Consider the following 15,552-nt stretch of genomic DNA (forward strand, 5'->3'; position numbering starts at 1 on the left):
TAATCTAGTTAAGACAAACATTTTATGTTACTGATTTTTCTTTACAGACATAAAAAAAGGCAAAATATGTGCCTTGTATGGTACCATCCAGATCTTTAAAACAGATTACCGCCTGTGTTTAATCTGGTATTTCATCATATCTTCAGTACTGTACGTTGGAAATATAGATTTCATTAGGGGCTTATTTAGTAAGGAAAGGGCCTCATACTTGAGCTGTTTGTCTTATTTTGCTCTGTTTATCCATTTGCCAGTCTTCTAAAGAAAACTGTATTGCACTGGGGAGAAAAAGTGAAGTTTTGGTTGAGACCTGAGGTTAGGATCTTAAAGATCTGAGTTTGATCCTTGGCATTGCCACAGACCACCTCTGTATTCTTGAGAGAGGCTTTAGACCTCACTTTGCCTCAGTTTCCCCCATCTGATAACACATACTTCACATAGCTCTTGTAAGTTTTCATTCGTTGGTAGTTGTAAAGGATGTGAGAGCCTGCAATGGGAGGCAGCTATACATGTGTGAAAAGTACTCTCAAATGCAAGTAATGAATGGAAAACAGAAATGGCAACCCAATAACCCCGGCTAGCACAGTCCTCATCTTAAGGATTGCTATGGCTTATGTATATGAATGTCTATATCTTGAGAGAAGACAAGGTTGAAAAGAGAGACCATGAAGAATATGAAACTAATCAAGAAAATTCCAAGCATATAAAGTACTGGTAAGCAATAGGAGAGGTCACTGTTTTTTAAAATGAAATTGAGCCTGAATGCAGAGACTCTGGTTATCGAAACAATGTGAGAGCAGGTTCCCCAGTTCCTCCCTTCCCTCTCTGCACAGAATGTTTTTTTAACAATTTTAGAGTGACAGGAGTGACCCATGGAGCAGCAATAAGGTGCTTAGGAAAGAAGGTAGAGCAAAAGTTAAAACCTGTACAGTAAAATATGGAAGGACGCATGCCTGTCACCAGAGAAGGAGAAAGGAGACCAATCTAACATGAAAAAAACTCTGAAAATTGTAAAAGCCGAGTGACCGTGTCCCAAAAAGAGATTTAAAATGGATTCTGTTGATGTAGGAGGTGTTGCAAGGCAATCAATGAAGATGAATGTATTAACTGGGGGGAAGTTGCAGGACCCACAGTATCCTGGTCAAATTTACTCCAATAAGCCAAAGCTTGGTATGAAGCCTTTATGCTACAGCAGAAAGAATGAAACTGTGGCGAGGATCATGAATCTATATGAAAGTTAATTTTTATAACATTTTACTATCTATTTACTATCTCAGTAATATACATTCCCTGTCCACCCCCAAGGTTATAGAAGAAAATGGGGAACAAGTGCCCTGCTACTTTGTCATGGTGAGTTTACAAGAAGTTGATGGAGCTGAAACTAAGAACTGGAGAGTTCCCAGAAAGCTCAGTGAGTTTCAGAATCTACACCGAAAACTCAGTGAGGTAGGAATAGTTTTTTGTGTGAGTGGGGTTTTTCATCTTTTAAAATACTGGACACACATTCAGGAAAAAAAATACGTAAAAGAAAGTTACCATAGCCACCTCTAATCTATGTGGAAAATATAGAAAATAGCTTAAATATGAAACCTTTGTTTAGAAAGTATAAGAAACCGATTCTGTTGTAAGCAAAAACTGTATCAAAGTTGGATGGAAATGGGTTTATAAACCTCTGGTGTTGGACTCCAAAGTTGAGGTTATTAGCTTCTTGATTCACAAATACCTCTTGATGGCTAATTTACTGAAGCAACAGGACAAAGACTTGGTGGAGATAGCTGCTTAAAAGGGACAATAGGAGACTGATCATTTTCAGAAATGGGGGTAGGCAAGAGTGCATACAGGCTGCCAATTTGGCAGGGGGGATTTGAGGGGATGGGGGAAGAAATATTAGTGGAAGGGGCCTGGAGCCTTTCTAGGGTTCCGTCTGTGTGCTCCAGTAGTAAACTTGTGGAGGGAATCACTCTGCTGCAGTTTATTTCATCTGAAATGAAGAGTGGAAGGAAGAGGCTTAATTTGATGGTAAATTTGAATCCCATGTCACCCTTTTTTTGCTTTAATTGCAGTCTTCCTTTCAACCTTTTATCTCCTTGTCAATTTAATTGGACTTCCATGACACACCTGCTGCTTCCCAGTATCTCAGCTGGCCTTTGTGTCTTATGCTTTATGACTAATGGACACTGTTCGTGGCAGGATGGGTTTTCTGTCTCCGCCTCTTCTCCTTTTCTTCCTCTCTCTTTTTTATCTATTGTCCTGCTTCTTCTAACTCATTGTCTGCTACTCCTTCTTTATAACAGCCCCTCCTTATCACATATTGTTTCCTGGTCAAGAATATAGCGTGCCCTCTCTCTGTATTGTACACTGTCTGTCCAGCCTTCCTTTATATGTCTAGTTACATTAAATTGCACTTTTCATTTGCTTAAAACAGTGGTTTTCAACCTGTGGTCCATGGACCCTTTTGGGGGTCTGCAGACTATGTCTAAGAGGTCAGTGAAAGCTGACTATGAAAATAAAGTTTCAGCTCCCAGAAAAACCATTCTGTTTTTCTGATCAATAAAAAGTGTGTAAATACGCACAACTACAGATCAAAACCCGGAAGTGTTTTCGTTACCATAGAAGCCCACAGTTTAGTGCCATTTCTCATGCTATGTCAAATGCCATGCCAGCCCATTAATTGAATTCTGTTCAGTCAGTTTTCAGTCTAAGACTTCTAAGGGAGGGGTCTGTGGACTGCAGATTGAATTTCCAAAGGGGCCTGCACCTCCATTTGAAATTTTTTAGGGCTCTGCAAATGAAAAAAGGTTGAAAACAGTTGTTCTAAAACATCTAAATATTTCAGAATCTGGTTATTCCTCATTACTGTGTTTTCAGACCAGCTGCTGTTTACAGTGTCTTGCCTTTTTGGACCCAGATTTCTTTCTAGTAGCCAGTTTTTGCACTTGTTGACAGATTGCAAAGAAGTGTGTACTTGGCCTTTTCTTGTTTAATAATGAATTGTGTTTGCTGAGCGGATCCAGTGTCCTAGTGGCTTCTGCTCTGTATTGCCATATGAGCCCCTTTTTGAGTTCCAGGCCTGGTCTCTCGCTCCCAAGGCAAGTGAGGGCTTGACAGCCCTTTGGGAAAGAAAATGCCTCATGTTATTCTGAAGCAACTCTTTTAGCTGACATAGGATTGGTAGTGATGGGGCTCCAAAGGAAGAATTCCTGACCTATGTTACCTATGGGTGGGCAAGGGAAGGAGTTTCTGAGGACACTCAGAGGGGTGTGGAAGGGAGAGGAAAATTAGGGGATGTCCTTCCATCTCCATTTATACCCATATCCCTTTCTGCCTTTTTGCTGCATGTGTGTATTAAAAATGTGATGGAATAATCTGTTTTGTCCTTTCTCTGCTCAGTGTTTTCCATCATTAAAGAAAGTTCAGTTGCCTTCTCTCAGTAAGCTGCCGTTCAAATCTGTAGATCAGAAATTCATGGAAAAGTCCAAGAACCAGTTAAATAGCTTCTTACAGGTAAGAAAACAAAGATTGAATGCTCTTAAACATTCTATTCATTGTAGAGTCTAGCAGCAAACTGGCTTCCCCTGTTCTGTGCTGCTGGGGTCTGGAATCCACAGTAGCTTGTCTGCATAAGTGTGTGAAACATTTTCTCCCAATCTTCAGAAAAAAATCCTATCTCTGTGTCTTTAGTACTGTTCTTCAAGCACTGTTTAGAACAGTGGTCACCAACTGGTCGATCACGATCAACTGGTCGATCCTAGAGGATCTCCCAGTCGATCACGATCTCCAGTGGTGTAGTGTGGCTGCCGCTAAGGCACACTCCCTACCCTGGCCCCACGCTGCTTCTGGTAGGGGCCAGCGCAGCCCTGGGGGCTGGGGTCACCCTCTGTGCACTGCTTCTGCCTGCAAGCACTGCTCCCACAGTCCCATTGATTGGGAGAGCTGTGGGGACAGTGCTTGCAGAGAGGAGCAGTGTGTAGAGCCACGTTCACCCTGCCCCTCCCCAGGGGCATGTTGGCCCCTTCTGGGAGCGATGTGGGGCTGGGTTATGCAGGGAGCCTGCCTTAGCTTCATGGCACCCACTGGAGGTAAGTGCTGCCCGGCGGGAGGCCGCACCCCAGCCCTGAGCCCCCTCCCAGAGCCTGCACCCCAAACTCCCTTCTGCACCCCAAGCCCCAGCCCTGACCCCCCTCCCAGAGCCAGCACCCTGTACTCCCTCCGTACCCCAGCCCTGATCCCCCTCCCAGAGCCAGCATCCCATACTTCCTCCTGCACCCCAACCCCCTGCCCCAGCCTGGAGTCCCCTCCTACACCCAAACTCTCTCCCAGAGCTTGCACTTCTCACCCCCCCCCTGCACCCCACCCTCCTACCCCAGGCTCAGCTCAAAGCCCCCTCCCACACTGCAGACCTCTCGGCCCCAGTCCAGAGCCTGCATCCTATGCCAAACCACAACCTCCTACTCCAGCCCTGTGAAAGTGAGTGAGGGTGGGGGAGAGCGAATGACAGAGTGCAAGGGGAATGAAGTGAGTGGGTCGGGGCGTTGGGGAAGGGGCAGGGCCTCGGGGAAGGGGCAGGGTAGATCCTGGGTTGCCCTTAGATCCAGAAAGTGATCTTGGTCGTAAAAAGGTTGGAGACCACTGGTTTAGAAGGTCGTGCTGCAGTTACTGCTCCTCCTGCCACAGGCACCAACTTTCCAAAGTTCCAATGGGTGCTGAGCACCATTTTTTCCCCATGGGTGCTCCAGCCACAGAGCACCCACGGAGTCAGCACCTATGCCTCCTACTCTGGGAGGACCAGGGAGAACTCTCACCACTCATTCTTCTGTGAATTTCTGAAAGTTTGTACTTCAGACAGTCATTATGTTCTCTTCTCTTGGAGAGATTTCAACGGGTAGTTGTGGGCAATCCCCCCTTCCCGAAAAGCTCTCAAGTGTGCAGTGCCACAAGGAATCATTCTGTTACCTCTCCTGTTCAATGTGTGTATGGGACTGTTAGGAGAGCTAATAAGGGTGCATGGGGTTCAGTGTTTTCACTTTGCCGATGACATCCAGCTGTTTGCCTCTTTCTCTTCTGATGTAGTTCAGCACCTCAGCCAGTGTCTAGTTGAGACTAGGGCATGGCTGAGAGCAAGCTGGCTCATGCTGAACCCAGCTAATGTGGAGCTGATGATGGTGGGTTGGGGTAAGCAGCTGGAGGAGATGGCAGAGGTAATATCAGCCCCTTTGGTTGAGAGAGTATGTCTAACATTGGTTAATAGTGCTCATATCTTATGGGTGATGTTAGATGCCAAGATGCTGTTTGAAGATCATAGTACAGTGGTGGCCCAGTCAGCTTTTTACCATCTATATCTGGCTGGGAGGTTGCAGCCTCTTTTTTCTGATGTGGACCTTGCCACTTGTGTCCATGCTTGTGTCACCTCAAGATTAGATTATTGTAATATGGTCTACATGGACTACACCTACAGCCATTCAGAGGCTGAAGCTGGTGCAGAATGTATGGCTTGCTTAGTGAGCAGGACATCTCACTGAGAGCACGTGACCCCAGTGCTTTGGGATTTGCCTGGCTGCCTATTGGTCTCCAGGTGGAACTTAAGGCATTGGTCATGACCTGTAGACTATCAAGCCCTAAATGGCCTGGGACTGGCCTAGCTTAGGGTCCACTTCTCCCTGTGTCCTTCTGCCACAGCTGTGGTTAGCAGGGTGTTTGGGGTGGTTCTCTTTGTTGTAAAAGGTGGGGATTGCTGGCAGGACTCTGGAACTTGCTCCCTCATTTGGTCTTATAGAGCCTGAATATGGTGACCTTCCAGGTATGCCGTAAAAGACACCTGTTGAATAGGGTCTCAGAAGGAGGTTGAAGGTGTGCTTCCAAGATGATGAAGGGAACAGGTGGTTGGCTGGCCAAATTGCTGTGGAATCGATTTCAGTGCTGCTGAGGTTTAATTTGATAGTATGTATTGTATGATTAATTATATTAGATTGCCTAGAGCCTTGGCTAGGCATCATTATTATTTTAAATCTAAATAAATGAATAAAAGGTATGGTTTAGATAGGACAGCCTTTGAAGTGGTTGTATTTTGCCTCCAAAGGTGAAATTGTATTTTGCTTCATGTAGCACCAAACAGGAGATGTTATACAATTTAAAGATACAGCGATAGGGTTTTCAGGGCCACCTTGGTTTAACATTGCTGTTTGTTTAAAGCAGACTGTTTAACAATTAAGAAAAACTTTTGTAGATTCTAAAGTTCAGAGACTAATAGGCCACTGCTCAGTCAGGAAAAATTAAACTAGCATATTCATTTATATGAAAAGTAAATTGTTTGATTTTAGAGTAATCTTTTTCCTAGACAGCCTTTGTTTGTATTCCAGGTACTATAATACAACCAAAAGTTGCTGTAAAACAGCAAGGTATGTTTTTCCTCAGGAAGTGAAACAATATTCTCTTTCAAAAGTAGAATGTTGCTAAAGTGGAGCTGAGCACCGTTAATATTTCATGTACTTTTTTTTAAAATGGGGGATAGGATTTCAAACTCTGAATGTTTGCCATTTCATTGCTGTGCTTTTCAAAGGCATCATAAAGAAGTAGCAGAAATGTATTGAAATATGAAACCCAATTAGCATTTAGATATGTAATAATCTATTTTTTGGGTACTGTACTATCCTTAAATAAACACGTTGGATTTTAAGCATCAAATTTTAAGACTTTCTTTTTCCCCTTCTGTGTCCCCTTGTCCCTTTCTGTTTCCTGCTGTTCTAGATTCCCTTCACTCCCAGCTGCTAATGGTCAGAGAAACCCCCTTTATTTGGTGCTGCTTCTCTGGTGCTCTGTACCCAATCCTGTTTATCTGCATCTTCTTTCTGCTCCAGATTCCCTCTTTCCACACCCACAGACCAGGCAAAGCAGCTAGTTCTGTGCTGGTTTCCATGCAGATGAAGTAAATTAGGTAGAGAAAGTATAGTTTGAGGCAATCAAACTGTATTTTCCAGTGAAAAATAAAAATGGCACTTGGGCATGACTACAGGGGAGAGCTTAGTGGATGGGCAATTATAGCAGTGCCTAGTTGGGAAAGAATTACTGGCAACAATCTGTGACAATCAAAAGCACATGCAAAGCCTTAACAGAAGGGAAAGCTATTATCAGAATTTTACTGGAACTATGGGCATTGTACGAAAAGTGACTATATAAAAACAGTTCCTCCTTACTCAACAAATGTTCGCTGTGTATTTCCTCTGTGTGTCATATTTGTGTATTTTACTGTCTAAAACGTATTACTTTTTACTACCAAATAACTGCAGAGCCAAGATGACCTGGATTCTGTTCTGGGTTATTCATCATTTTACCAGCATTGTTATCAATGAACCTAATACTCCTCTCACTTATACTGGCCTAAATCAGGAGTAAATCCATTGTAACCATTAGTATATTACCAGTGTGAGAGCTGAGTCAGTCCTTGTGTTTAAGTCTTTATTGGGGGTAGAGAGTATACAAGCCAAAAAGTATGCATCTTGAGTTTAGATCCCACGTTGAGCTTGTGGCATTGGCATTTAGAAAAGCCATCTCTCTTGTGGTAAGTCAGTTTGATCTCAGAGTGATTGTGAGACCATGAGCTTGGAACTCCACAATGCCATTTTTATAGTAGTTTTAATTTTCCACGTTTAAATACATAAAATTTTAAAACAAATTCTCTACAAACTAATTTGCATGGCATAAGGACATCTCGTTAAAATGCTTAAAAATGCTATTTATTTAGAAAATGTTATTAAAATTCAAGTCTCTCTAAGATGTGGTGCACACTCCCTTTATTCACTAATGTTAGTCTCACTGTGCACCTGATTAGTGTATTAACCAGCTGTACTGAAGAGTCTATTGCACTTTATTGCTTAAACAATTCATATGGAATTGATATGTTGTGAATTTTCTTCATTCTGTTTTCTCCACAGAAGCTGCTTTCTGATGAAAGACTGTGTCAGAGCGAAGTACTTTATGCCTTTTTGAGCCCATCTCCTGAGCACCTCAAAGTTATTGATGTGCAAGGAAAGAAATCTGCTTTTTCTCTGTCATCATTTCTGGAAAGACTTCCTGGTGATTTCTTTCCTCATCAAGAGGTGAGTGGTAGAAAAGTAATTTTCTTAGATCTAAATATTTGTCCAATATAAGCTGCTAATACAACACATTTGAATGATAGTTAATACTGGAGGTGTTTGCAAAGATGCTTTTCAGTTTACTGTAAGCAAACCAATGGTGAGATATTAAAGCTCTCTACTAAATTTAATGCAGTTTGCTAATAAAACATGTTTTACCTCTGTGGAAAATATATAATATAGACAATGGTAAAGACTGCATATTGCAAGTTAATGAAATGCGAACAGCCTGGGACACTCTTTGCTAGCAAAATATCTGACCTTTCAGATGCTTAAATATGAAGCCTTTGTAGCGCTGTCCAGGGGTATCTCTGCTGTCTTGTGATCGTGAAGCCCAGAGTGGGGTGTAGAGGGATATCTCTTTCATACAAAGCCTTTTCTTTTGTTCTGCTTCTCCACATCCTCCATGTAATTTTCTATATGTACCTTTCATCAGTGTGGTTTTCTTCTATGTAGTATTGAAATTAGACAACCAGAAATAAAGGATCCAAATTCATTGGCCCTGATCCTCCTCACCATATGTCCCTCTTTCATACCATTCACGTAGTTCTTTTATATGTAACAGAAAAAAGCTTTAGTTGGCTAGGGCAAAAGTTAAATATTTTTCTCTTATACCATCTTTAAATTTATTTTTGCTTCTTTCAATTTATAAAATGTGCTTATACGCTCTTCAGAATGGGGACTGTTTTCTCCTATGTGGCTGTGCTGTAATATAAATCATACAGAATAATCTAAGCACTTAGACCCTCACAAAATGCCGCTGTTAGTAAGCATCAACATCAAACAACAACAAATAATCTCTTCCTCCTCCCTTACGCTGCTAGGTCAACTTGTCAGAAAAAAAGCCTGGGGAAACAGGCTTTACAGTGTCCCCTGAAACTGTCAGATCCACAGACTGAAACCACGGGGGGGGGGAGGAAATTCTAGAGCTGAGTGCTCCTCTTCTAAGAATGTCCTTTTCCCCACTCCTCCAGACATCTAATGCCTGTTGGTTCCTGACTTGGCAGTAACCCTCACTGTTCCAATGTACTCACTTCAAAGGCTGGTAGATTGGTTTGGTGGCAGAGCTGACAGACCTGCTTCTCTTATTTCCCCCAGTTGGCTCCACCTCTGCTCCCTGATACATGGGCATGTGCAGGTAGCCCTTTGATGGCTCTGCAGTATGTGAGGGGTACTGATCACTACCGCTATCCTGCGCAGGCTCCTCCAATTCTGCCCCCAAGCAACCAAACTGCATTAGTTCCACTGCATGGCTGTGGAAGAAGAGCTTGGATTGTGCCTGTGCATGCACTCTCCAGGGCAGCTCCATGGATTCCAGTACCACAGCTTCTCTGTGCTTCAGAACAGAGCCAGAGCACTCCCTAACTCAGAATAAATACTCTGTGGGGCTGAAAAGATCAGTTCATTACCTCCAACAGTGAATGCAGTTTGGCATGAATCTCTGAGGCAATGGTCACTGCATAGCTAAATAGTGCCTCCGAAGTCTTTGATCTTCCTGAGACCCTTCCAAATCACCACCTTCCAAAAGGTGCAAAGTGTTGTTCAAGTCAGATGGGTTCTCATACAGTAAGTTTATATACACACACACACGAAATGGAAGGATAAAGAGATTTAAGCAACATGGGAGAAGGAAGGCAGGAACATAATGGAATGAGAGAGGAAGAGGAATGGGGTGGAAAAATAACAGAGACTGAAAAAAATGGATGAAAAGACAAAGCAAAAGATACACCAAGACAGAATCATAGAAATGGAGGGCTGGAAGAGTCCTTGATAAATCATCAAGTCCAAACTCCTGTACTGAGACAGGACCGAATAAACCTGACAGGTGTTTCTCCAACATTTTCTTAAAAACTTAAAATGAGGGGGATTCTGGAATAGGCTTCCAAAGGAGGAATCCTTGTAGAACTTCAGAACCCTTATCGTTACAGTGTTTTTCCTAATAGCTAACCTAAATCATTAGTCATTAATGAAAATATTGAATAGTACTGAACCCTGGACTGACTCTTTCGGGACCTCAGTAGATGTGTCCTCCCAGTTTGACAGCAAACCACTGATTACTACCCTTTGAGTATGGTCTTTCAGCCAGTTGTGCAACTACCTTCTCAGTCATTTAGACAGCATTTCCTTAGTTTACTTATGAAAGTGTCATATAGGACTGTGTAAAAAGCCTTACTGAAATCAAGATATATAATGTCCCCCTTTATTCACTAGGCCAGTAACCCCATCAAAGAAGTAAATTAGGTTGGTTTCGCTTGCTTTGTTCTTGACAAACCCATGCTGGCTATTCCTTATAAACCTATTATCCATTAGGCGCTTACAAATTCATTGTTTAATAATTTTTTCCAGTACCTTTCCTGGTATCCAAGTTAGACTGACTAGTCTCTAATTCCCTGGGTCCTCTTCTCCAGTCCTCTGGGTCCTCACCCATCCTCCATGAGTTCTCAAAGACGATTGATTGCTAAGAGTTCCCAGATTGCTTCAGCTAGTTCCTTAAATATCCTAGGATGAATTTCATCTAGCCCTCCTGACTTGAATGCATCTAACTTATCTAAATATTGTTTAACCAGTTCTTTCCCTATTTTGGCTTGCAGTCCATCTCTCTTGTTGTTAATGTTAATTGTGTTGAGTATTTCATTACCAGTAACCTTTTTAGTGAAGACTGTAGCAAAATAGACATTAAACACCTCAGCCTTTTGATGTCATCAATCTCTCCTTCCTCACTAAGTATAGGACCTGTGCTTTTCTTTGTCTTTCTCTTACTCGTAAAGATTTAAAGAACCTCTTCTTATTGCCTTTTATGACTCTTGCTAGGGGTAACTCGCTTTGTGGCTTAACCTTTCTGGTTTTGCCCCTATATGCTTGTACTACTCTTTTGTATTCTTCCTCAGCAATTCATCTGTGTTTCAGCTTTGTTAGGATTCCTTTTTGATTTTCAGGTCATTAAAGAGCGCCCGATGGAGCCATATTGGCCTCTTACTATTCTTTCTGTCTTTCCTTTGCACTAGGATGGTTTGCTGTTGTGCCTTTAATATTGTCTCCTTGAGAAACTGGTAGCCCTCCTGAATCCTTTTAGCCCTTAGACTTTCTTTCCATGGGACCTTACCTACCAGTTCTCTGAGTTTGTTAAAGTCTGCTTTTTTGAAGCCTGTTTTCTGTATTCTTCTGCTCTCACACCTTCCATCCTTTCCTTAGAATCATGAAATCTATCATTTCATGATCACTTTCACTCAAATTGACTTCTGCCTTCAGATTTGCAACCAATTCCTCCCTGTTCATTAGAATCAAGTCTGAAATGGCTGTTTGCCTGGTTATTTCCTCCACTTCCTGAAACACAAAATTGTCCCCAGGACACTCCAAGAACTTACTGGAACTTTTGATTTTTGCCATATTACTTTTCCAACAGAGATCTATGTAGTTAAAGCCCACTATTACCACTTGGCATTTTGGATATTTCCAAAATGCATCCGATGAAGTGGGTTCTAGCCCATGAAAGCTTATCCCCAAATAAATTTGTTAGTCTCTCAGGTGCCACAAGGACTCGTCGCTGTTTTTGCTGATACAGACTAACACGGCCACCACTCTGAAACTTGGATATTTCTGTCATTTATTTTAGAAATGCCTCATTCACCTGTTCTTTCTAATTTGGAGGTATATAGTAGACTCCTACCATGACATCACCCCTATTTTTTATCCTTTTTATCTTTAGCCAGAGACTTTCAACTGGTCTGACTCTCACCTCCCTCTGGACCTCAGGACAAGTGTATATATTCTTGATGTATAATGTAACACCACCTCCCTTTTTATTCTTCCTGTCCTTCCTGAACAAACTGTACCCCTCTTGACCAATATTCCAGTCATGAAACGTATCCCACCAAGTCTCTGTAATGCCAGTTAAGTAATAATTTATTTTATGTACTAGCACTTCCAGTTCTTTCTGTTTATTCCCCATACTCCGTGCATTGGTGTATAGACATCTATGATGCTGAGCAGATTCCTCCACTAATTTCCCTGTTGTTGCTCCCATGCCCTATTATAATTTTCCATGTCCCCCCATGTCAACATCTAGCCTCTGTTAAGGTTGCCTTTTTTATTCTTACCTATGGGCTTTTGTCACCTGCCCCCTTAGAACCTAGTGTAAAGCCCTCCCCAGTAGATTGGCAAATTGGTGCACAAAGCTGCTCTTCTCCTCCTTGGTCAGGTGGACCCCTCTCTTCCCAGCAGTCTTCATTCTCGGAACAACATGACACGGTCAAGGAAACCGCAGCTCTCCTGTTGACACCAGGGGAGGGATAGCTCAGTGGTTTGAGCATTGGCCTGCTAAACCCAGGATTGTGAGTTCAATCCTTGAGGGGGCCATTTAGGGATCTGGGGAAAAAATCTGTCTGGGTATTGGTCCTGCTTTGAGTAAGGGGTTGGACTAGATGATCTTCTGAGGTCCCTTCCAACTATGATATTCTGTGATCACCATCTGTGCAGCCATGCATTCATCTCCAGGATGGAATTTTCCCTGCCTGAACTCTTGGATGGATGGATGGATCGGAACACAATCTGCACCCCTGACTCCTTTCCCCTTGCTCCCAGAGCCCTGTAGTCACTGTTGAGTTGCTCAGGGTCAGACCTGGCAGTATCATTGCTGCGTGCATGGATGAGCAGCATGGGGTAGTGATCAGAGAGATGGATGAGCCTCAGCAACCTTTCTGTAACTTCTCAGATGTGGGCTCCCAGGACATTGTGTCAAGTCAGCAGAAGGTTGCCTCCGTCCCCCTCAGCAGAGAGTCCCCAACCAGCAGTACTCTATTGCCTTCTCTTGAGTGTCCCAGCTTTGGGGACAAGTGGCTCCTCCTCAGCCATTAGGGTCTGCTCTTCCCTGCGAGTTGCCAGTACTGCATACAAGTTCTTGACCTCACTGGACAGGGGGCCTAGGTGGGGGTGGCACTCTATCTATTGCCCCAGGTGACCAGCAGCCAGTCTCTTCCCCATAGAGCAGCCAGTTCTCCTTTCTCTGCTGGTGCTGCTGTAGAGCATCCTCTGTCCCATGTGTGTCCTGCCAAGGAAGTCCTTATGCTCCGGGATGCTATGCAGATGAGCCACCTCCTCTTGCAGCTCTTATATGCTTCCTGGGGGACTCCAACCACAGACACCAGTTCCTCCTGCTGGCTTTCCTCAGCAGGGACATGCAGGTTGCACTCCCAGCAAGTTGAGACTAGGGCCTGGGTGGAAGTATTTCAGGGTGACATTATGCCTGTCTGTTGCGAGTGGGACCACAGGGGCAGGCAGAGGAAGAGTTAGCAGTGGTGTTGGCAACAGGCTGTTTTCCTCCCATTGCAGGTCCTTCCTTGTAGACTACCTCTAAGGTAAGAAATGGGGTGGGGGGGACCCAACATACAGCTCTACCTCCCTGCCCTCCTCCGCTGGTGAACTCAGCTGGCTAATTCCCTTGGTCTCCCGGCTACCTTCGTTTTACCAGCCATGTAGCTGGTATACAGGGGGGTAGCTCAGTGGTTTGAGCATTGGACTGCTAAACCCAGGGTTGTGAGTTCAATCCTTGAGGGGACCATTTAGGGATCTGGGGCAAAAATCTGTCTGGGTATTGGTCCTGCTTTGAGCAGGGGGTTGGACTAGATGATCTCCTGAGGTCTCTTCCAACCCTGATAGTCTATGAGTCTGATTCTAGATGGATGGAAAGAATAATGGTGGAAGGGGATGGAGAAAGCAGAACATAATATTTTTTCTGTACTCCTTTTTTTGGTTCAAAAAAGTTGAGGGAAGGCCATTGTGAATGGATCCCAGACCAGTGCTTCTGCCGAAACAGCCCAAGCTTTCAGTGTATGCTACAGCTCAGCTATTGCCCAAGGGCACAGTCTAGGCATATTTGCTGTTATTTTACCTGAACTAGCACCAATTAAAGCTTGCTGCATGTTACATGTTCACTTGTTAAAAAAGAGTTTTTTCACTTTATTCCTTGATTTGTAATTTCTAGAGGAAACGCTCTCCGTATGTAACTTTTTTTTCTATTCTAGGTCACTCCTCGGGTTCTTCAAATATATTAGGCTAGGAATATTTCTCTTTATTACTGTTTTCATAATGATATATTGGAGCTGTTTGAGATCTATACTATTTATACAATTCCTTAGAAAAGACTCTATACATTTTAGAATACATTTCTTAGCTGTCAAGACCAAAACCAAATCATAGGAAAAACAGAATTATTAGTATTTTGCACCATTACAAATGAGAAGTAGTTCAGGTTCATTAACTAAGTAGCTGGGAGGGAAATGAGCTCTAAAATTAATATCCCTTAACAACTCTCTTCCATACTGTACCTGTATTGCTCTTTTAGGAGGAGGCAGAAGAGGATAGTGACCTGTCAGACTATGGAGATGAAGTGGATGGTAAACGAGATGCTCTTGCTGAGCCGTGCTTCATGCTGATTGGAGAGATTTTTGAGCTGCGAGGAAGTAAGCTTGCTTGCTCATTAGTGGATTCTGCTGGTCAAGAAAAAAACTAGGAAATACTGATTTTCAGACATCAAAATGAATCACTGTTTTCCTACCATTTAAATGAATGGAGATATTTTTGCAATGTAAAATACTGATTTCTTTGAGAATCAATAGTGTTTTTTAATTTTCTGATTTTCTGGGGGTAACCTCCCAATTATAACAGTTCAGTAATAATGCGACAGTTTGGGAGCTTTGCATTAAATATTTGTAAGCTTCGCCTCTGTTTAAAAATGTTCTGTATTTCCAAAACACAGGAGAAAATCAGAGTATGGTTTTGTGTCAGGATACTGCATTTTACAGTGAACTAATCACAAAGAAAAGTAGTTGGTTTATCATATTGAATGTGCATGTGTCAAAGCAACATGACTTCCACATCCATTATAAAAAAAGTGTATTACTCGAAATATAACTAATCTACATAGTAGACTTGAAGCAACAAAATGGTAGAGTTATTAACTTGTTTGGTGCTGGATCTTTCATCCCTTACATGTCTGAGTAATGGCTGCATGATCAGATACTTGGACAGAAGCATCAAACAGAACTATTTTATGTCCATTAGAAGATGCATCTGTATATAGCCAAACATAGTGGTTGCTTAAAAAATATTTTTATCAGAGCAAATCATAGAATATCAGGGTTGGAAGGGACCTCAGGAGGTCATTTAGTCCAACCCCCTACTCAAAGCAGGACCAATCCCCAGACAGATTTTTTTCCCCAGATCCCTAAATTGCCCCCTCACAACCCTGGGGTTTAGCAGGCCAATGCTCAAACCACTGAGCTACCCCAACCCTCGTCAGCGCCATGTATGATTTCTGCAAAGTGGGATCAGATAGGCGTGGGTGTATGGGCCTTTGCTTTAGGGAGCTGCCTGCACTTTAAATGGAAAATCCCTCCTTCTAATGGAATGAGTTCTGCTTCCGGTCTTT

The 15,552-nt window shown here is 42.8% G+C and overlaps 1 protein-coding gene across 6 annotated transcripts in view; it reads left to right on the forward strand.

The window, feature by feature from the left end:
* SNX25 (sorting nexin 25) overlaps positions 1 to 15,552 on the forward strand; it is a 157,999-nt gene that overhangs the window by 124,299 nt on the left and 18,148 nt on the right. For 4 of the 6 annotated variants that reach the window (XM_050948372.1, XM_050948373.1, XM_050948370.1 and 1 more), the window contains exons 12-15: positions 1,303 to 1,443; positions 3,388 to 3,501; positions 7,926 to 8,090; positions 14,467 to 14,584. In XM_050948372.1, coding sequence (XP_050804329.1) covers positions 1,303 to 1,443; positions 3,388 to 3,501; positions 7,926 to 8,090; positions 14,467 to 14,584 — 538 coding nt within the window. The remainder of the gene's footprint in view (positions 1 to 1,302; positions 1,444 to 3,387; positions 3,502 to 7,925; positions 8,091 to 14,466; positions 14,585 to 15,552) is intronic. The other 2 variants (XM_050948375.1, XM_050948374.1) reach the window with 1 other exon arrangement.

Source organism: Gopherus flavomarginatus, chromosome 3 (assembly GCF_025201925.1).
Source record: "Gopherus flavomarginatus isolate rGopFla2 chromosome 3, rGopFla2.mat.asm, whole genome shotgun sequence".
Classification (NCBI taxonomy): domain Eukaryota; kingdom Metazoa; phylum Chordata; order Testudines; family Testudinidae; genus Gopherus; species Gopherus flavomarginatus.